The 23,448-nt window shown below is 40.7% G+C and overlaps 1 protein-coding gene across 2 annotated transcripts in view; it reads right to left on the reverse strand.

The window, feature by feature from the left end:
- Nucleotides 1-2,151: 2,151 nt before the first annotated feature.
- The window catches only part of KAT2B (lysine acetyltransferase 2B), a 63,801-nt gene continuing 42,504 nt past the window's right edge, over nucleotides 2,152-23,448 (reverse strand). Inside the window, exons 12-18 of one of the 2 annotated variants that reach the window (XM_067561941.1) lie at nucleotides 22,077-22,187; nucleotides 14,233-14,376; nucleotides 10,206-10,320; nucleotides 9,472-9,508; nucleotides 9,152-9,215; nucleotides 8,971-9,055; nucleotides 2,152-4,167 (exon numbers count right to left, since the gene is read on the reverse strand). In XM_067561941.1, coding sequence (XP_067418042.1) covers nucleotides 3,974-4,167; nucleotides 8,971-9,055; nucleotides 9,152-9,215; nucleotides 9,472-9,508; nucleotides 10,206-10,320; nucleotides 14,233-14,376; nucleotides 22,077-22,187 — 750 coding nt within the window. In that variant the 3' untranslated portion in view covers nucleotides 2,152-3,973. The remainder of the gene's footprint in view (nucleotides 4,168-8,970; nucleotides 9,056-9,151; nucleotides 9,216-9,471; nucleotides 9,509-10,205; nucleotides 10,321-14,232; nucleotides 14,377-22,076; nucleotides 22,188-23,448) is intronic. The other variant, XM_067561942.1, reaches the window with a different exon arrangement.

Below are 23,448 nucleotides of genomic sequence, written 5' to 3' on the forward strand. Positions count from 1 at the left end.
GGAGGAGTCAAAACTGCTACTTAGACTGACATTGCAGGAGCGTTGATGGAGCAGAGGTGGGAGTGGTGGAGTAGTGGGACCACTGAGCAGCCTGGCAATGGCAGGATGGCTCCTGCTGTCTTTGAAAGTAGGGTGGGTAGGAGAAGCGGAAGCAGGGGCAAAAGGATGACCTCTGCTACCATGGGTCGGGGCTTGGGTGTAAATGCCAAGCGAACACAAAGTGGCACAAGAATCCTTCAGTGAACATAGAGTGTCATACATCTTGTCACTGAAATGTTTCTGGTTATCAAAGAAGTCCTCTGTCTGGACCTCCTATGGGAACCTAGACAATTGGAGCCAGGAGTCTCATCAGAGTATGACGCCAGTCACCAGTGAGCATGATGTGGTGTCTGCAGCATCCACTGTTGCCTGGAGGCTCATCTTGGAGACCAGTCTGCCTTCGTGCAGCAGCATCTGGAAGTCTTGCTGCTTGTCTGGCAGTAGAAGAGCCTGAAATGCCAAGAGCGTGGAGTAGGTGTGAAAGTTCGCCAACAGGGCTTGGTAGTTGATGATATAGAACTGGAGTCCCTCAGAAGAGGGAACTTTTCTACCTACAAGGTCCAGCTTTTTTGCCGCCCTGTCCAGAGAAGTGGACTTGAGATGTTGGCGAGTGTGTTCGGGTCACCACGTGAACTACCAGCGAGTTGGGGAGTGGGTGGGTGAAAAGGAAGTCTGTGCCCTTAGACGGGACAAAGTATCATATCTGTGTGTGTAGGAGTAGGGAAACAGGAGGCTGGTGTATGCCAGACTGACTGAGCCGGTTGCAGGATAGCCTCATGGGTGGGAAGGGCAATCTGGAAGGTTCCTGGTGGTTGTAGAATATCCAGGAGCTGGTTTTGGGGGTCCTGTACCAGTTCCACCATGAGGCAGAGGGCTGCAGTCGCTTACTGAAGCAGGTTGTGGCATTATGTCTGGTCATCAAAAGGGAAGAGGGAGGATGGAATCAGCGCCTTGTCTGGCAATGATGAGACTCTAATAGATACAGGTGGTACTAGCTGTTGGGGAACTGTCCTTATGCCCTTGTCCATGCTTCTTATGCTCACAGTGGAGCGTCACAGGCTGTGGTGGTATTGATGGTTCCATCGCTCGGGATGAAGATGGAGGGGCATTCACTGGCGGTGATGGATGCTGTTCTGGTGGATCTGCTGGTCCCAGATCTGTCTGCACACGTGAGTGCATAGCCTCTTCCATTAGGAACTTGCAGAGGTGAAGTTCTCAAGCATCTCGTGTCTTGAGCAGGAACAATTGACGGTGCAGCAGGCAGCGCTGTGGGCAGTAAAGGCACTGTTGATGCTCGTTGCTCAGAGAGGAGCAGCATAGGCACAAAGCACAGTTTTTTTATCTGACTTGGCGGGGCATAATCTCTGGAAGGCAAGGGGAAGAAGTCCAACAGGGGATCCTAACTATGAACACAACTAATACAACTATAAATACTACATACAAGGGGAAACGGACTGTCAGCACTCTTTGCAAGCTAAGAACATGGAAAAACAGGGGGTTCCAATTCTGGCCATGTGGCACTAAGAGGAAACTGAACTGGCATTAACCCTGCACAGCACCTTATAGCCTTGGATGGAAGCACACGGACAATGCACAACACGTGCAGGTCAACATATACTACTGTAGAACTGTTCCGGCTCCAGCACATGGCACACATCCACACCAGTGTTTGGAATCCATATAGGGACCATCACTTGAAGAGTAGCAACATGAAACATACAAGAGCAGATACCCAAGTAAAAATAATATAGAATGTCAACTTTAGTAAACAGCTAAAGCCAATAAAGATTTATTCAAATCATTATGGGCACTGTAGTCTTTCAGCTTGAGTAGTGACTACACTGTATTTGCAGACGTATAGAAATTTTCACTGTTCTTCATGCAGAAGGGCCCAATGCTGCAGGCTTCACACTCCAAATAAATTCCTTGGCCTGCAGTGTTAACTTTAGAGCATTGCAACAGATAGATAAATGAATTGCATAGCTGTACCTTGCAAATCTCTGTTCAATACAAGAAAATATAAACCACTTCAGTGTATTTTTTTAAATGTGAGAACTAATAAAAGTCTTCAGAGCGGTCATCTATTGAAATAAGAGAGCAAAATAATTAGGATTTTTATATAGATATATATAATTTAAAACTATTCTGTACCAGTACAATATATTAATTTTACAAATGTAAAATTTATCAGCTGTTAAAGCATTTGCAAAACCACACATCCTACTGTAGCTTTATTGCACAATATCTATGAAAATATTTTTAAATTAGAAAACAAATGCTTTCAATATAGAAGAGACATCTGATTTAAAGACAGTAAGAAAATCTACTTAGAAAATAACAAACTTTCACAGGATACCAAGCTCAACAGGTGCATCTGTAGGCCTAGTTTACAATATAGTTTATAGTCCAGTACTGGATGCTTTAATACAATTCTAGTATTGTACCTTGTAGTTACAAATCTAAATGTAATTCAGACTGGTTTCATATATTAAGCATTGCGGCAATTCTAATGTTAACATTTTGAATACCTTTAGTACCACAGTAACTACTTCCACCTAATTTCTGGCATCTACTTATTGAACAGAATTGTGAGTTAACACTGCACAGGCATTTTGCGAGAATGTTTTGTCACAACTCAGTTATTTTCAACCTGATAACTACTGCACCTTACCAGTGTAACATCTGTACATATAAAAACACAAAGTTAAAGTTGAGGCTTCACAAAACCAGTTTATAAATTTCAATTATAAAATTAATGTCAAGTGACAATTTCTTTTTGGCCTGTATTAATCTCTCTCAATTAGGAAGGTAATTATGCGTACCTCCTATATGTAGTGTAAGCAGTAGTACACAGAAGTGCTTGATTTGATATCTAGTGATATACTAACATGGGCGTGTATAGCTTTTTAAATATACTTTTGGGTCTAAATACCATTATAATTAATAAAATATTTACAGTAGAGCATGGTAGAAAATCCAGTTTACCACATAGGCAAATATATAAACTAGAGACTGTGATATGGTAACATTTTGGTATGTACAGTAAGCAACAGTCTTCATGATCTTTGTTGGGAACTCTAAAGAATGTATCACTTAAAGACCAGGAAATGGGATGGTTCACTGAAGTACATAAAAAATGTATGCCTATTAAAGCAATTAAATATGAGAATATAGTATTTGCCTACCACAGTTTGTGTTATTTTGGGAACTTATGTCCTGCATAAGCAAAGTCAATACAATAATATTTTTAAAATAGTGGTTATGAAATCTCAGATTATTTGCAGGTAGATATTTAGCAAAAACAAAATCCATAGAAAAGTTTGCACCTAGACAGGATTTCTTCCTAAAGAGTCAAAGCAGTTCCTTTCCAGAGTAAGTTGCTCTTCTCTCAAAACATCTCAACTAGCTGACGGCTTCTTTTAAGAAATAATATATATAAAGGACTCTACAATGAATCGTAGAGACAAAACGTATTTCAGTGCCTCTTAAATTGTAATTTTCTCTTAATGTTTTGTTTTTACTGGAAAACTTTTTCCAATAGATACTGCCTTAGATAAGCTTAAACATTCATTGTATGGGAATTACTGATTCCAAATCCCCAAACATGTGCAATTTCCCATATGAAAATTTTGGGATATCCAATAAAAAGCCTATTATTGACCATACTTCAAATATGCATGCAAAAGAAGTTTTACAGTAATGTTAAATACATTATAAAGCTTCATTTTAATAAAATAAACATTTTCTATAACTTCAGTATAATACATGTTTGCAAAACTAAAAGGGTTTTTAAAAGTGCTAGTTAAAATACACAGAGGTTTTTTTGTTTGTTTGTTTTTAACATAATACATGTATTAAGTCCCAAATCTATATGAAGTATATAGCATACTGTGCCATAAGTTAGGCACACAGACTTGGTTGAAAGAGACAACTGTCACTTGTCAATTAATCCAGCTTCTTTAATTTTCGTGTAGAAGAATTTCTCCAATATATTGGCACATTTGTAGTATTCACTCTCAGGGGGGTTGTACTCTCTGCAATTTGTAAAGACCCGCTGCAAGTCTGCCATGAATAATTTCTTAGACACGTAGTACCTATTCTTGAGTCGTTCACTCATGGTTTTCAGATCTGTACAGGAAAAAAAATATTAGCAATCTGATTCCTATAATACTAAAGACACATACAGTGCTTGGAAGACTCCATATTTGCCATCTGCTCATCTCTTTAATGGAAAATTACTAATTCTTAATTACTTTTATTCACGTAGGATCCAATCCTGCACTCACTGAAGTCCATAGTAAAACTGAACATAGTGCAGGATCAAGTCCTATGTCACATAAGCATCTTCTCTGCTAACAATGAATGCAATTCTGTAGCACCTAAAATGTCTCAGTTTAAAGGTTAAAGCATAGTTGCTGTGCTCCTGATACTCTTGTTTGTCTTTGTAAGGCCCTAATCCTGTAAGGCATTGAGTGTCCTCAACCTCAGAAGTTGAGCTCACCACCTGGAAGGATGAGGCCCTACAATATGTGAATAAAAAGTTCAAACTGACATGTACTCTCTAGGTATCTGCATTAACAAAAATAGCATCAGGTTAATCAACATATGCCATTCAGTTTGAATACAGCAAAGAATGGGCATCTCTCTATTACATATGGTAAGCAAAAGTGCATAGAAGTAATATACTATGCACAGTTAATTATTAATACTATTTTATATTTTGATGAAGAGGAAAACCGAGGAAAATATACAGGGTATTTTTGAAACAAGATTTCTGGTTTTTCAGCAGTCTAATCAAGTGTATTTTATTGGCTACTGTAGAAGCAGCTTTGAAACAAAGTGACAAAAGTCCTCCACTATTTTTGCTCACCACACACATCTATTTCTTACAATCCAGAGTTCTATACTAGGTCCCGTTAAATCATTGTTTCTATTTTGGATGTGCTAGCACTGGAATTAAAAATTCTGAGGCAGTGGCATGCTTCCTGTGTGCATTGGCACAACCATAGCCAGAATGCTTTTCCAGTTCACAGCTATATCATAGCAGTGCTGGAGCCCAGGCTCTGGAAACACGAAAGAAAATTATTAACATTTTAATAAAATACCTAATAAGTGCACCAGAAAAGTCTTACTCATTGCCAAGGACCATGCGTAAACCACTGCTGGCAGTGGAGATGCTGACACATTCACTGCAAAGCCATGAGATCCCTAAAGAGGAAGGCACAACTCCAAAAAATGACATTCATGTCTCAGTTACAGTGGAGTGATAGTATCAGACCCTGCAGATATAAAGGTACTATACGAAATTCTTTCTCCATCCTTCTGTCATTGATCTGCAAAAAAGATGACTCTCCAAACAAGAGCCAAGCCCTACATAAATTACGACATGAAATTCTTTTGGAAAAGAAGAACTATAGCTATGCTGAATCAGTGGCATTGGAACAATTTGTATAGTGAGAGTGCTGAAAGCCATTGAACAAAACTGTAAGCCCTGTAAGATGGAAATCACTTCAAGCCAGGGGTGCTACCGCACTTCCAGCTCCCCTATTGCCAGCACCCCTGTACTGAGTATCCGCAAACACCCTAGAAATCCTAGCTGCATAATTTTTCCATTTCTTAGTCTGTTGCACAGCATCCTACAAAATAAACAGCTGACAGATACTCATGCCTCAACCTATGAACAGCAATGAGACAAAAAACTCAGTCAGAGCTGCGATAAAGGCAAAGGCTTATCCACTTCCTGTCATTTTGTATCGCCAACAACCTGGAACACTTTGAATTTATTTAGCACTTAACAGCTGAGGGCTTCCTATCCTACTTATACCTGTGCTTATATTGGGGGCCAATTCTTGAGATCCCGACTCAGTTTTCACAAAGGCAAGCTCCTACTGACTTCAGTAGAACATAAATTACCATACATTTAAGTAAATAATTGTGTCGTCTCTCTGACTGTAATCCAGCCACACTTTCTTTTGTCTCCATTTTTACCACTGTTTTCTTCATTAAATGATCATATCTGATAAAAAATAATGAATTATTGGACATCTTCCATCTATTAAAAACGGGTAAAGTTATTAAAACACGGGTTATTTATCTGAGTATGCAGTCAACATTTTCATCCCAATTCCTCAGAGGGTTTTTCCTCACGATTAGATATAACAATATTTGTACAGTCCGCATATAACAAACACAAAGCAGCCACTGAGCTATGATTTCATGTGTGTGTCTTTCTGGAGCAATCCACAAATTATTAAAGCACACGTCAGTTTATGGAGAAGTTTCAAAATGTTGCTAAACTTGATTTATAAACTCCTTGATTTGTATGTTTTATTTAGGTGAATATAATGAAATATCCACCTAAACAAAACATACAAATCAAGGAGAAAAGGGAGAGAGGAATAAAAATTGCTGGCACAGACTTCCTGGCTGTGAAAGAATTCTAATTTAATTTTTATTAAACTCATTATTAAAGCAGTGGCACAAACGTATTTAGATTGTAGAAAAAAATTAATGCAGACACGTGTGAAACAATACAAACACACACACACACAAATTAAGTGTACCTTTCAGATTTCTGTCAAATTGCTATTTGGACCACAGTTCTGCCTATGTCAAAACAGAGCTGGATAGTATTTTTAAGTTTCAGATAGATCCCCAAAGGCCCTTAAATTTAGCTTGTGAAGGAAGACCATGGAGGTTATTGGCAGTGGGGAAAATACCAGTAGGATGATGTCAGACCTTAGATTTCTATTACTGGAAAGAAACTCACATAAGGAAAAACTACTTTCCTAGTGGCAAATGTAGTGTAGGGAAAAAGAAATAAACAGCCACTATGAATGTGTAAGTCCCTGACTCTACAAGCCAAAGCCACTGGCAACAGTAATAAAACGTTTTATGTAAGTTAGAGCTACCCGTGACCCCAAACTTGCAAGCAGATACTGTGTACAATAAGTAGGAATATGCAAACATGGAACAAAACTATGTCAATATGTCCGTAACACCAAACATTTGAGAACACTGCAGCATATAAGAATGTAACTAAGGGTGGGAAGGGAACTGAAGTATTCATATATATTCATAATTATGAAGTACCTCATATTATAGTACTACCTGGCATGGCAGGGAGTCAGTCCCCTCCTCTATATTCCACTTTCACCTTCATTCGAGGGGGTGAGGATGGCAAGTCCCAGAAGTGGTTGGCTGGGACTAGGATGAAAAGGAAGGGGGCTGATGGAAACCCTCCTCCTACCCACCCCATGTAGATACTGAAATCATCACAGAATTACCTGCACTGTACACTTTTATCTGCTGGGTACTCCCAGACAGTTAATAATAAAGTTATGGCCTAAATTAAAGCACAACCAGTGTCTCCTTTCCTTCTTCACAACAGAGGGCTTTTTTTGCCCTACAGACTAGTCCACAGATACTGAAGTGGTCTCAGTGAAGCTGTGTTCTGTTCTGTTCTCCGATTATAAGAAAATGTGCTGTGACTAGAAGCAGTAAGAGAGGGAGGAAGGATATTGTAAGGGTAATGAATGCATAGTTTGATTCAGTTTTAGTTCTGTGGTGCCAGAAAGCAAATAAGCATCTGTTTAGAACAGGATGGAATCATTATATACAATTGTACAGCACAGCAGCCAAAGGCAAAGTAAAAATTCATTTTTTTTCTCATTGTCATTTGCATTTTCCCTTGTTTGCAATAGATGCATGAACAATAGCTGTGCCATAAAAAGCACATACACTGATTTTCAAGATCTCAGAAAAGTTGTAAGACTGGTTATGATATTAGTATATAGCACATGTGCCAAGCTTAAATGGAAACAAGCACTTGATTTAAATTTTAATTACAAATGAAATGAGTGGGTTGGAGGGGAAAGTTTACAGGGATGGACAGGAAGTGCAGGACACAGTTGGAGTCAAGTCAAGAGACTGTCATTGTGCTGCCCTTTTTGCTGACCAGAAGAAGTGGGAGGGGGAATCTTTATACCCCAGGCAGCACCAGAGAGGGCCTATTCTATGGTAAATTTTTTTGCCTTCCCCACAGGTCTGGGACATGGTGGGGCAGGAAATTAGGTTATAATGTCACAACTTAGTACGTAAAACTTGTGACAGATGTCCATTGCAGGTAATCAGTATGGAAGAGATACAGTTACTGGATAAAATGGATTGGAAAGGAATCTGAAGGAAAGCATCCCTTAAGGGAGCTGAGGAAGGGGGTTTGAGCTTCTGTGTGTTGTAAAGCAGGGAGATGACCTCCCTCTTTTCATAACTCCCTTTCACCTCACGTGAGGGGAGAGTGGAGGAGTCCCAGCAGCGCGATGGCTGGGACCAGGTTGAGGATTATGTGGAAATGATTTAGGAAAGCATGATGATCTGCACTATACAATTTACTGCTAGGTACTCCCAGATATTTTAAATGAACAAAGTTGTGGCCTAATGAAACTACATCCATTGTGTCCTGTCTTTCTTCCAGCATGGCTGGACAATAGGTCCTAGGTTTCTAAGTGATTCTAGAAATTTTGTCTCTGAATTTTATAACAAATTAGATAAAAATACAAACCAAAATATGCAATGGCAAATTAACCTGTATGTGAGATCATCTCTTCACATGTGTCTTAACCAACACATTCAGCTAAAAGGTTCTGGAATTGACCCAGTTTAAGACCTTGCGGGGAATCTCCTGGGCACTGTAATATTTTGTGTTTTCTTACAGGAGTACATAATATAGATGCTTCACAGAAGTTACACACTATTCACACATTTCAACTGACAGCAGTATATTTTTGCCACTGCTGAGTTGCAAACTATCCCACTGCAAGTAATACATTAGAAAATGTTTGTAACAATAAATCTTGATGACTATACTTGTCTCACACGTCTCCAACTACAGAGAGCTTTAAGTTTATGCTTTAAAAATGTTAATGGCATTACCCATGGGAAACCTTATAACTTCATAATATCCAGGAGCTTCTGTTCTCTTCACAGGTTCCATGAAGGGCCAAGCGCTTTGATGGCTCTTTGGTAAAGAAAAAAGTAAGGTATCTAATATGGAAACTCCATATTGGAAATCATTTCAAAATCTTTGCAAAGGTAAATTAAAACTAATACCCACCTTCACCTGCTGCAGGATGGTTTTTAATGTACTGTAAAGCTGATCTGGATCTTTGGGCTCTTTACTTGAAAGAAAATATTAATAAAGAAGATAAGCTTTATCTCTTATGTTCATTTCTACAATTCTACACCTTACATACACAAATTTAAAACATTTTATCAATAATGGAAAAATAATACCCAAGAGCTATTCTCCAGCAGATTACTTATCTCAGTTTTGTAATAGAAAGATATATTTTAAAGTTACTCCGTTTAGAGATGTCTGTTCTCAAAGGAGTCCCAAACTGCTTCATCATTATCCTTTGTCCAAGTAGTACTTACCTTCTCTCTTTTCCGCTTGGTTTCCAGCCAGTCTCTCCTGCACACCAACAAAATTAGACATTACATGAGAACTACTTCAGGTTGAAAGTTAATATGAATCTAAAAAGTTAATAAAATTACAGTACTCCTGCAATAAAAAAAGCTTTCTAAAGACTAATCCTAATAAAATTACAGCACTCTAGCTCCCATCCCACCTAATTTCCTACATACTACACTCAAGTGTACTGTAACATGCTCCAAAAGGAATGCACTGCTTTTTAAAAAATCTTTACCATCTTTTATCATTACCTCTAGTGTCGTCTATGTAAAGAAAATAGATGTAAAAATGATTCAATACAATAATTTCCTATGGACAACAAATACATTACACAAACAGACAATTGAAAAAATAATTGGTTGTTGTAGTTTTCGTGTGCCCTGATTCAGTTTAGCACAGGACTATATTGCTGTATAGGATTATACAGCATAAAATGGACTCAGAGGAAAAATACTGATTCAACTGTGAAGCAAAACAAAGGGGCAGAATTAAATAAATATATGTAGAATGACTTAGGGAAGTCTCTAAGCCGGAAGAGAAGAACTGTAATAGAAACAGATGTTTTATATCAGATTAATAAACTTAGATAATTGAATCCTATTAAAAAGACAATACTGGGAAAATTCAAATTTCTCTAATTTTGGGCCTTGGCTGTTTTGATGTAATTCTGCATTAATTAAGGGAGGTTGGTACATACTAATTCCAGGAATGCTTTCTATAGGAATCTGTCGTACTCCATCTTTGAAGCAGGAAAGGCCAGGATAGACTTTTCGAATCTGAGCTTGTTTCCTTTCTATCAGCTTTTTAATGATCTGTAATAACATAGCAGAGGGGTGGGGGAAAAAAGACAGTTTTAGTTTTGAAAGTCAAGGAAAGCAGTTGACTGGCTCAAAGGCAAAGTGATAGGTAGGACATTAAAGAAAACTGTGGCAGTTAGAAACACAACAGGACCCTGATCTTACAGTCCTTGGACAGCCAAAACTCTCATTGAAATCAGGGAGCTTTTAAGGTGCATAAAGAATGCAGGACTGACCCATCAACAAATGTTTTACTAAATGAGAATACTGTTCACACTCCAGATTTTAGAAAAAAGCTGTTCCATTTCAAAGTCTCAAACTGTGGAAGTGCTTCTGTGTTAAAAGAGAGCTGCCATTTTACTAATGTTTCCCCTCAAGTAAGTCCAGGTTGATGATATAGCTGAAGACACAAATTCAGCTCAAAATCTGATTGCATAAGGAGGCTGCCCCAATTGGAAACCAAATTCAATTCTATTGTTTTTCCTTTAGTTATCTCAATTCTAAGTAATTCTGCTCTTGATGTTCATTCAAATGCTTAGCTACGCTTTGTTTCTCAAACATGTCATTGTCAAGATGACTGCTTCCTGTTTAATTATTCTTTTATACATTTAGGACACTTAATAATAGTTATTTACTTATCTTTTTAATTAGTTAGTGATTGCAATATCTTTTAGATAACAATAGACTTTCTTTAATAATGAAGAGACAAAATTTTCTTCAAAAACAAAACCACCCTTACCTCCCCCCGGATTTCTAAAGACTCATCCTTCACTATTTTTCTCTCAACAAAATTCAGATTTTTGACACATCTGATAAATGTCAAAGAACTCCTGTATGGGCCAGAACAGTGGCTTAGCCCTCCAGGATGTTGCAGAAGCCAAATTAGAAGAAGCGTTGATATCTTCCTTAAATTCCACCCACAATCCCAGAATTACTGGATGTTACAGATGAAATGATTGGTGGAATAGTTCATGCTGAAATTTAAACCATGTTCATTCAAGAAGTTATCAAGGTGATTTGGGATTTTTTTCATACCTCCCAGAACTAACTTTTTTTGTTTATTTACAGACTATGCCAGACAGCAGTGTGTTGGTTCACATTCAGAACCTTCTTTTTGCAGCCACAGGGATACAACTCAATTCTTTAAATGGAATCTTAAATTCTGTACAAGCTGATAGGACTAGAAAAATCTGGATATGGAGTACTGGCCCCTGGAAGCTCAATTACACCCCTAATAATTGGGGTTGGGAAATGCTGTGGAGGTGACGTGCAGGACCCTGTGCACAAGAGTAGAGAAGAGCCTTGTATTACTCAGCTATCCCCTCAGATAAATAAATAGAGCAGCATTTATGAGCACAAAGGGCACAGCTATTTCCACCAGCCTTCATCTGCTGAAAGGCAGGTTACCAAAAAGTGGGTCACACAGAGGGAGGAAAAATTATGTGGAAGAGACTTAAAGTCTCAGAAATTGTTCCTTTGAGGAGAAGGGAAGAGAAATGCACGATAACAATAAAACACAATAAACAATAACTTCAATTACTAACTTAAAAAAACCAAATATGGGAGAATAAATCTGTGAAACAAACATTACCCAACAATGTACCTGATGTCACCACATTAAATCTAAGCAAATTCAGTTGTAGTATTCATGAAGATAGTCTGCAAATGTCTTTGATGAACATAAATTAATATTCAGGAAGTTGACATCGGTCCTTAGTGTGAAGATAAATTTAACAGAAGAAATCTATTTTAACCTGGCTTCTATAAAAAGGAACCTGTTTTGGATTTACAATCCTGGAGTCAGTAAACCAAAATCAATACATCAGCCATACTGTCAACATCCAAAATTCTATTTACATCCATAAATCTTAATACGTCCATTTGGATTGACAAGACAAATGAGCACTCTTTATAAAGTTGCATACTCTGAGGAATAAACGTTGGTTTCCTTAGAATACAGAGAGCAAAGTATTTGATCTGTGCTTTGTATATCAGATGGTGAATCCTAAAATGCTTCAGAAGAAATGTTCACATATACTTAGGTTCACACAACAACAATCACCACAAGTCATTAAATAATATTTTTTTTCCCTAGTAACTGTGGACCCAAGATTCTGGGAGGACCAAGGCATGCTATTTCAAACCAAGACGCTTCAACTTCCTTTGAAACATAATATACAAAGGTAAGTAGTGGAAAACACATACAATAACTAAGAAACCAGATCTGGGGTAAAATTTTCAAAAGCAACTAAATGACTTAGTTACTTTTGAAAACAGGTTGAGTAAGGGCTTGTCTACACACAAAAGTTATATACTTTATATTGGTATAGCTAAAGTCATACAACCCCCATAGTATGGGTGCACTCACAGCGGTATGAAGGTGCTTATACCAGAATAGTTTATTCCCATATAGGGAGGAGAATAAATTATACTGGTATACATCACCTTTATTCCATGGTAACTTTGTCCACACCAGAGGTTGTTCAAGCATAACTACTTTGAGGAGAAAAGGATCACATCTCTAACAGAAAATCAGTACATCTGTGTGCAGATCGGGTCATTTTTGAAAATGGGATTTAGGAGCTTTTGAAAATTTTATCCCTGAGTTGAATTTTGTGAGGGGAGGGGAAGGGGAAGTCTATAGATTACAGACACCTAAATAAAGAAGAAATCTGAAATTTCATCTGGCTGCCTGATTAGCTCAAAAATTTGTTTTGTAATACACAGCATATATGTCAAATTCAAGCTGCCTTGATGTTCTGAAAGTTAGCTAATGCGCAGAAGAACTTTTGCTCAGAAGGGCAAAAATGTGAGAGAAATCTAAATAGATACAGGTAATTCAATGTCATGTAAATATACTACTACAATCAGATGGGAGGACTACAGTTATCTACTTTATCTTCCCTAATATTTAAATACACACATAAAAGAAGAAACAACAGTAGAGAAAAAACTAAATGTTTTCATTATTTAGATCTTAAATTTCCATTCATTTTGATCTATTATAGATACATTACAAGCTTTAGGACCTGAAGGATCTTAAACCCCGAATTAGCTATTAAATACATATGCAACTTTCATCAACTTAAGGTTCCCTGGCAACATTTAGAAACCAATGTTTCCAAAAAGATTGAATTTTTTTGTAAAGTTGTTTTACTTGGCATTAACAGTAGAAAGTAAAAGGAAATGAGAGAGAGTGTGTGTGTGATTTAACACAGAGATGCATCAGGAAAGATTTTTTTTTTTTTTTTTTTTTTTTTTTTAAATTAAGGCCAGAATCAGTTGTTTTGACTCTCTCTCTCTCTCTCTAAGAACATACTGCATCTTCCATTCATATTCTGAGAAACTTCTTTGTGAACATCTCCTGTTTCGTCTGCTACTCAGCTGGACAACATTTCAGAAAAGCACTTAAGCCATGTGCTTAACTTCACTTTAGTGCTGAAATGCTTGCTAGATCAAGATCATTGTGTGAAAAAATGGTGAACTAGTTCAAGTATATAAATAAGAACTTTCCATTCAAAGTTACAATTAATACATGCTACAATAACAATTATGTAAATCAAATACTTAACAGAACATTTGAAAAATAAATTAAAGCAATATTTCACATACCTGTTCACCCAGAATGAGTAATTTTATTTTGTGACGTAAGTAAATATATCAATACTTTTTTCAATGTCACCATTATGTTAACTGTCGGAAAGGAGAATTTATGCCTGAGAGATTTATGATAATTTTTGAGGCCAGAATAAAATACAGGTTTTAATTAATTAAAAATGGCTTTTGTGATGTTTCAAATGCCAGATATGGTATGAAAAGGGATAGATATCTGAGTGCTGACTAGCAATATTTGTATAAGCCATTTTAAATGTGTAGGGCTTTTTTAAAACATTGTTAATATTAACAAAAAATATCTTATCAGTTTACCTCTTTTTGCTTTTTAATGATGACAGAAAATTCAGTGTAGGGAATCCTTGGATTTAATTCACATCCCATTAAAGTGGCTCCTTCATAATCCTTGATATAGCCAACATATTTTGCTTTTGATACTTTAATATCTTTGGAGAAACCCTAAGAAACGATGAACTCAAATTGATACAATGCAATTTTCTTTTTATATTCACATTGCTTGAAAAACAGTTGTGAATTACAATCACATTCATTACACTGTCAAAACACCAACAATATAAAGAAAGTGCTACCAACCACGGCCCAGTCATGCCAATACTTTAGACCATGAGTAGCTTTACACACCAGTAGCCAGTTACTCACATGCAGGATTATGACCCATATTAGGAGTGGAAACTAAGCTCTGAAATATAACCAGTTATGTTGTGGGATATGGGAAGGGGAGAGACACAAGTTTTTATTCAAAGAAAGATGTTTACAGATGAATATGAAGACAACGTTCAGCTCTATTTCAACATTACATTAAAGGGTCTCAATCCTGCAGTCACTAGTCAGGCAAAACTTTTGCTGAAGTCAATGAAAGTTTTGCCTAAGTGAGACTGCTGCATAGTGCCCCAAAAGAACAAGCCAACCAATCAGCCAACCCACCCACTCTTACAAAAATCAAGTGCAAAAAATAAAAACCAAAATATAAAACTAAAGGAAGTTCCACAGATTACAGCATACAGATCTCATAAAATCTGCAGGTGCTAGGGACAGAGCCCCACACCACATCCACGCATACTCTAGGAGTGCAAACCCTACAATTCCCTGACAAAACAATGAGGGGGAAGTTTTGGTCACTTACCAAAGGCTTTTCTTACACCAGGGGAATCTGTCTTTTGTTTAAATTTGCCAATATAGGCGCCCAATTCAGCATTTAGATCTGCTATGACAGATTCCCCCGCACTCACATGGATTCCCACTGATGTTAACGGAACTGTGTATGGGTCCATGGTAGCATACCAAAAAACAGGACTGATGCTTTAGTGCTGAACTGACTTTTTAATTAGTATCTATGTTAAAGAAAGATCAAAGTAAGATTAAAATTTGCAGTCACCACACACTAGACCAAAATTTTCTGCTGGCATAAAGAATGGTTACTTAGCGTGTAACTACAACAAGAGTTCTGTAGCACTTTAAAGACTAACAAATTTAATTTCAGCAGGCATAAGCTTTCGTGGGCTTCAGCCCACTTCCTCAGATGCAGTTGGTAGAAATAATATAGCAAATATTGGCAACATATATAGGAGGCAACATATACATATCCAAAAGGCATAGACAACAACGGGGTAGGTGGATGAAAGCCGGGTACTTGAGGTCTAATGACAACCATTGAGTAGGAGGTGAGAATGGGTGATCAGAACAAATTACTTCTTGTAATGAGAGAGCCATTCCAAATCCCTGTTTAAACCCAGTTTGAATGTGTCAAGTTTGCAGATAATTTCTAACTCAGCAGTTTCGCTACAAAAAAAACTTCAAAAACAGACTTCAAAGAGAAACTGCTGAGTTAGAAATTATCTACAAACTTGACACATTCAAACTGGATTTAAACAGGGATTTGGAATGGCTCTCTCATTACAAGAAGTAATTTGCTCTGATCACCCATTCTCACCTCCTACTCAATGGTTGTCATTAGGCCTCAAGTACCCGGCTTTCATCCACCTACCCCGTTGTTGTCTATGCCTTTGGATATGTATATGTTGCCTCCTATATATGTTGCCAATATTTGCTGTATTATTTCTACCAACTGCATCTGAGGAAGTGAGCTGAAGCCCACGAAAGCTTATGCCTGCTGAAATTAAATTTGTTAGTCTTTAAAGTGCTACAGAACTCTCATTGTTTTTGCTGTATACAGACTAACATGGCTACCCCTCTGGAACTCTTCTACCTTGTAACTGTTGTTCTTCAAGATATGTTGCTCATGTCCACTCCCAATTTAGGTGTGTGTGCGCGCCACATGCACCGGTGCCGGAAGTCTTTTTCCTTTAGTGGTACCTATACAAGCCAGCTCTAGTGCCCCCTGCAGTGGCACGCACATAGGCACCGCTGGCTCCCCCTCCCTCTCTGTTCCTTCTTGCTGGAACTCCAATTGAGGGGAAGAAGGGCGGGAATGGACATGAGCAACACATCTCGAAGAACAACAGTTACAAGATAAGTAAACATTCTTTCTTCTTTGAGTGCTTGCTCATGTCCATTCCCAATTTAGGTGACTCACCAGCAGTGTCTCCGGAGGCGGGCAGGAGTTCATGTACATGACACTTGAAGCACTGCTCTACCAAAGCCAGCATCAGAACGGGCTTGCTGCGTCAAGGCGTAGTGGGAAGTGAAGGCATGTACCGATGACCAGGTAGCTGCCCTGCAGATGTTCAGTATGGGGACGTGTTTAGAAGGCCGCAGACAATGTCTGCGCTCTCGTTGAGTGGGACACCGGAGGCATGACTCCAGCCTGCAGAACACAGTTCTGATGTTAATGCCCTGATCTCCGACACTCACCTGGAGAACGTGATAGTGACCAGAAAGGCAACCTTCCAGGACAGGTATGTGAGGGAGCATGAGGCCATGGGTTTGAAAGGTTGTCTGGTAAGCCTGGATAGGACCAAGTTCAAATCCCACTGAGGAGAAGGGTCTCTTATCAGTGGGAAAAGCCTTTCCTGTCCCTTAAGAAACCCAGTAGTCATTTCATGTGAAAAGACTGTTCTACCTTCCACCAAAGGGTGGAAAGAAGATATGGCCGCCACATGGACCTTGATTGACGAGAAGGCCAATCCCTCGTTTCAGATGGAGCAGATACTCCAAGATTGACGGGACTGATGCATCTGTTGGGGACATGCCACGTTTGGTCGCCCAGCAGGTGAAAAGCTTCCACTTAGCCCTATAGGATGATCTGGTCGATGGCTTCCTGCTTTCCAAGAGCATGCCCTGAACTTAAGTCGAGCAGGCTTGCTCCTCCTGACTCAGCTATGGAGCATCCATGCCATCAGATGAAGGGAGGCCACTTCTGGGTGGAGCAGGTGACCTTGATCTTGGGACAGGAGGTCCAGGCGCAGCGGCAACGTCAACTGCTGGGGTCCCACCAGCTCTAGAAACATCCTGAACCAATGTTGTCGGGGCCACGCTGGTGACACAAGGATTACCCATGCTTTGTCTCTCTTCACTTTCAGGAGGACTTTGTGGTTCAAAGGTATCGGAGGGAAGGCGTACAATAGGCTCCCCGACCAGGAGAGGAGAAAGGCGTTGGTGATGGAGCCTGCACTGAGGCCATGATGGCAACAGAAGCAACGGCACTTTCTGTTGGCCTTGGTGGCAAAGAGGTCCACTCGGGGATTGCCCCACCTTTGAAAGATACGAGCCGCTACCTCCGGATGGAGGGACCACTCGTGGCAAGAGCAGAAGGAGTTGATGAGACGGTCTGCCAAAGAGCTGTTGACCCCTAGGAGATGAACTGTTATTGGGTGAATATTGTGACTGATGCAAAAGTCCCAGAAATGCATGACCTCTTCGCATAGGGCACAGGATCGGGCCCCTCCCTGCCTGTTGATATAATACACGGAGACCGTATTGTTCATGAGAATCTGTACCACCTTGCTGGCAATATGTGGTAGAAAAACTGCATAGGCTAGACAAATTGCTCTGAGTTCTTTGATACTGATGTGTAACCGCAGTTCCTCTGAGGTCCACGTGCCCTGGGTCTTCAGGGAACCAATGTGAGCTCCCAGGTCCGAGGAATTGGAAATCAGTGTTATCAACAGTTGGGGGACTTCATAGGGTATTCCTGAGAGGATGTTACCCAGATTCCATCACCATACCAGGGAGGTAAGTATATTTGGAGGGACCGTGAGTATCCTGTCCAGGTGGTGCCTGACTGGAGAATACACTGATGTCAACCACATCTGGAGGGGTCTGAGATGCAGTCTGGCCTGGAGAACCATATAAGTGCAGGCTGCCATGTGACCCAGGAGGCTGTGCACACCCTCACTCTTGTGAGGGGACGAGTCAAAATGCAGGTTATAATATCTGTCATTGCCCGGAATCTTTCCTTTGGAAGGAATGCTCTGGCCCTGGATAAGTCCAGCATCGCTCCAATAAATTCTATTCTTTGTACAGGAACTAACAACGATTCCTGTTAATTTATTAGGAGCCCAGTGCCTGACAAACGCTTCAGGTGATTGTGATGTTTGTCTGAACTTGAGACCTTGACCTGCTCCTGATGAACCAGTTGTCCAGATAGGGGAACATCTGCACACTTCTCCTCCTGAGGTAGGCCGCTACCACTGACATGCACTTGGTGAAAACCCTTGGAGCAGTTGAGAGACCAAAAGGGAGCACCACAAACTGGTAATGGTGGTCTCCTACCATAAACTTCAGGAATCTCCTGTGACCAGGGAAGATTGCAACGTGAAAGTAGGCATCCTTTAGATTGAGAGCAGCATACCAGTTGCCGGGATCCAGAGAGGGAATGATGGTGGCTAGAAAGACCATGAGAAATTTCAGCTTTCTGAGGTACTTGTTGAGGCGCTTTAAGTCCAGAATGGGACTCAGCCCTCCCTTTGCCTTTGGAATCAAGAAGTAACAGGAGTAAAAACCTCGACCCCGTAGGTCTCTGGATACCTCTTCCACTGCACCCACCTGCAAAAGTGCTTGCACCTCCTGTTTAAGGAGTTGCTTGTGAGAGGGGTCCCTGAAGAGAGACAGGGAAGGGTGGGTGGGAAGGCAGAAGTGAGGCAAACTGGAGGGTATAACCAACAGCCACCATGCTAAGCACCCATCTGTCCAATGTTATGGTAGCTCAGGCTAGGAGGAAACGGGCTAAACAAGAAGAAAACAGAAGAGGGGCTGAATCCATGGGTAAGAACTGGTAGGTCGCTCTCGGATGCACCTTCAAAAGGCCTGCTTTCCATCCCGATTATGGTGGCTAGAGCCCAGTTGAGGGCCAGCAGATGACGAGTGGCCTGGTGCCTTTTATAACCTTTATTCTTCTTATAGGAGTCTCTGCAGGGATGCTCCCCAGACCGCTGTTCATGCTGGGACTTGAAGTGCCTCCTAGAAGAAGGTGGTGAATAAAGGCCGAGGGACCTCAAAGTAGCCCTCGAGTCTTTCATGCCATGCAGATTGGAGTCCATCTGCTCAGCAAAGAGGGCCATGCCATCGAAAGGGAGATCCTGAATAGACTGATGGACCTCTGACGGGATATCACCAAAGCCATCATCCTGGCTACAGAGTCCGCTGCATCGGAAGCCGCTTGCAGAGACGCCCTGGTTACTGATCTCCTCTCTTCTAAGATGGCCTCAAACTTCTGCTTGGAGGAGGAGGAGGAGTCCGCGAACTTGTCCAGCGACTGCGAGATAGTAAAGTGATATCTACCAAGCAAGCCTGTTGGTTTGCCACTCGTAGCTGCAGGCTGGCTGTGGAATAAATCTTTCGACTGAACAAGTTGAGCCTCTTGGCGTCTTTATATTTAGGGGTCAAGCTGTCTGTCCCTTTTGTTGGTGGCTGTGACCACCAGGGATCCCGGTGCGGAGTGGGTGTAGAGATATTCAAACCTCTTTGCCGGTACGTAATATTTTCTTTCTGCCCACTTAGATGTGGTAATGGACCAGGGTTTGCCACAGGGCCTTGGCCAGTTTAATAACCCCTCATAGACTGGGATGGCCACTCTCCTAGGAGCTGCCGAGGCCGATATTCCAAATAGCTCAGTGACCGTTTCGTCCAGCTCCTCTATTTTGAGGCCCAAGTTGGAGACTACCCTTTTCAATAAGTCCTGGTGTGCCTTAAAATCATCCATTGACACTGCAGATGGGGGTCCCGCAACCACCTCGTCTGGTGAAAACAAGGAAGAGGCCAGTATCTGAGCTGGGGGAGGAGCCTCTGCTCTGGACAGGGAGGAACCTCCAGGGTCTGAGGCGCATGAACCTTCGTGGCCTGAAGCTGTGTCCAGGTGTGGCACCACACTCTGAAGAATGGAAGACTGCAGTACCTACATTCCTCTCATGGAACCGGCTTATGGAATCCCAAAGTGAAATCCCCACCAGTAAGGCAACAGTCCAGGCCATTGACCTTGCGGTCAAACCCCCATTGACAGCACCGTGGGGAAACTGGGCACCAGAGCCGGGGCTTGTCTAGCCTGGACAACTTCTCGCTGTCCGAGGATGAGGTGTCGCTATCCGACAGCCAGGGTGGTGCATCTCTGAATATCTCGCAGTGCCATGCAAAGCACGTTGTTGATGCACCGGCAGTGGTGAGTGGCATGAGAAGCTTGAACGATGGGTGTGACAGGACCAGCTCTTGTCCATGTGCTTCCTGTATGGGCTAGACGAGCGGGGTTGCGGTGCCGGGAAATGCACCATGAGTCGGCAACCTGCATCGCTCCATGGCTCCATAACGGTGCTCTGTTCAGTGCCGGTCCTCTGGAGAATGGCGGCAGGAGCCTGATCTGGTGATGTCCTGACCCGGAGAGGGTGGCCTTGACTCCAGGGACCAGTGAACGGTGCCCCAGTGATGGATACTGTTGAGCAGATTTGTCTCTCGATAGGCTGCCCCAGGCACCAGTGCCAAATCTTGGTGCGGCGTCCTGCTGTCCTTCGGCATTTGTGGTACCGGAAGTGCCAGGACGTCCTTCATCATTTCGGAAGCCTCCGGAGTCGACGGCACCACTAGGCAATGAGGGCCTCTACCACTACCCAGAGTCTTCTTTGACTTCTTCTTTGGAACCAGGGATGGAGATCAGTGCCGAGCGGAGGAAGAGGGCACCAGAGAGGCACTGCACGCCAAATCCATTGTGCTCAATGCCGAGTCTGACCTGACGGGCTCTGAGACCAGTCTAAAAGCTGAGTCCAGCAGAATGGCCCTGAGACACATATCCCAGTCTTTCTTAGTCCACTGACAAAAACTTTTACAGATCTTACACCTCTCGTGGACGTGAGCTTCCCCCAGACCCTTTAGACAACTTTGATGAGGGTCGCTCCTCGGCATAGGCTTCTTACACGAAGCAACGGGTTTAAACCTTGGGGAACGGGGCGTGCCCTGACCCTAGGATCCTAACAACTAACAAACTAGAGCTAACTGTAACTATATACACTAAAACGATGCATAAACCACTAGGTTTAATGAAGAAAACTTGCGAAGGCAAGAGATGTTCCAGCATCATCACTGGCAGCAAGAAGGAACTGAGAAGGAGCGGGAGCCAGCAGTGCCTATATGTGGGTGCATGTGCGCGCCACTGCAGTGGGTGCTGGAGCCAGCTTGTACTGGTACCACTAAGGGAAAAAGTTTCCCGGCACTGGTGCATGTGGCGCGCACACATACCTGAATTGGGAATGAACATGAGCAAGCACTTGAAGAAGAACTCACTGATTTCAGTAGGATTTGTGAGCACAAAAGTGATACAAGATAAGGCTCCAAATCTAAAGGTTCAATGTGGTAAGAATACTCTATTACCACATACATCTGTCTAACCCCAAACTCCTCCCAAAAAACAGTGATTTATTAAGTGAATGGGGCTGGTAAAACCTTTTAACATACAATTAGGAGATCATAAAGTCTGAATTTATCTTAACCAAGTTCAACTGTGACTTTGCTTTAACACTTAATTGAGATTATCGTGTAATCAATCTACAGATATATTCCAATTTTTCCTTCAAAATACACTGTCCTATAAAGACAGTACCTTAACCTTGGCTAACACAAAATGTATTTTGTAGATTAAAATAAAGACAGTGCATTTTATCAGCTGCTTAGATACCACAAACTGCTGATACTTTTACTTAGTGTTCCTACATTTCAATGTCTTGCACTGGCTGAAGACTTTTCTTAGGCTGACTTACTTGTTTCTTGAAGTAGCCAATTGCATATTCGTCTGCATATGTGAGGAAGTTGAGAATGTTATGTTTGATGTGATACTCTTTCAGATGATTCATTAGGTGAGTTCCATAACCCTGTGTGGAAATAGTTAAGGAAATTCATCTCATGAGGAAAACCTTTTTGGTGTTACATGTATCAGAAGCTATGGGAGCGGGCTAGTGCTTAACTTCAACTGATCTTTGAAGGGGTATTTCTCTAGATCCTGTACTCAGGGACCTCATGTTCATAATTTAGAGAGGATTAACAAAAACTAAACTATTTTCAACACTTGGAAAGTTATATATGTGACCCAACAGACGACACAAAATGTCGTAGCTTCTAATTATTGATTCACTTTTTATCTAAAAGAAACAACCTCACTCTCTTGGGGTGTATTGATCTAGAGGTGCTTTTTTCAAATAGTTATAATTCAAGGTGAATGCACATGCTAAAACTGTGGACTCTTTGGGGGAGGTGTCATCTTTTTATTACATGTGCAAAGCACCTAGTACAGTGGAGGTCTGATCTTTGATTGGGGTCTCTAGGCACTGCCACCATATTAATAAATAAATAATGAATAAAGATGTCATCTGACTCCAAATAAAAACAATCCCCAGTCACATAAAGAAACAGAAAAGTTGCAATAATGTAACTAAAAGTAAATAATCCTACAGAAAACAATATGTTATTTACATTTCCAAACTGTCCTACTCTTCTTCTCTTGTGATGAAAATAACTGATAAAGACGAAACCCTTCGCTAATGAGACTGAGTATGTTATGCTAACTGCACACAATGTAACTGATTAATCATTCTGCTTATGTTTCAATTATTGAGGTAATGGACAAAACACTGGAACCTTTTAAAAATGTCTCGGAAACATATCTGGGGACTCTATTTCATTGGAAGGTTGAAAGATTTTTTATGCATTGACACAAGATGGAGCAATACCTTAGAAAATGGGAAGTACAACATTACTTATGATTACGACATTAGTTACAATCTTTAATGGCCTCTGGAAAATAGCAGCAAAGATACATCAGAGATAAATAAATGATGGAAATTTAATACCAAATACTTAATATTGATACATGCTTGAAAAGCCTGCCACTTTGGATATAATACCTGTGCATCAACTTATTCTCAGTGGCTACCCTTTAAAAGCTTAGGGCATTCAAGACTCCACACTTAAAATTACAACTCCAGATTATGTCCTAAATTGCCTATTTCTGAAATTTAAGTAAGGTGCTAAAATACTTGCTTCACCCTTGAAGGAAGCGGTACAGAGTATTTCAGGTATCAAATATGTGTAAACGGTTTGACAACTGATGGACTGTTGGGTGGTACCAACGGTTCT

The sequence above is a fragment of the Emydura macquarii genome, unplaced genomic scaffold (genome assembly GCF_026122565.2).
Source record: "Emydura macquarii macquarii isolate MOO-44397 ecotype Brisbane River unplaced genomic scaffold, CSIRO-AGI_Emac_v2 contig_2422, whole genome shotgun sequence".
In the NCBI taxonomy this organism is placed as follows: domain Eukaryota; kingdom Metazoa; phylum Chordata; order Testudines; family Chelidae; genus Emydura; species Emydura macquarii.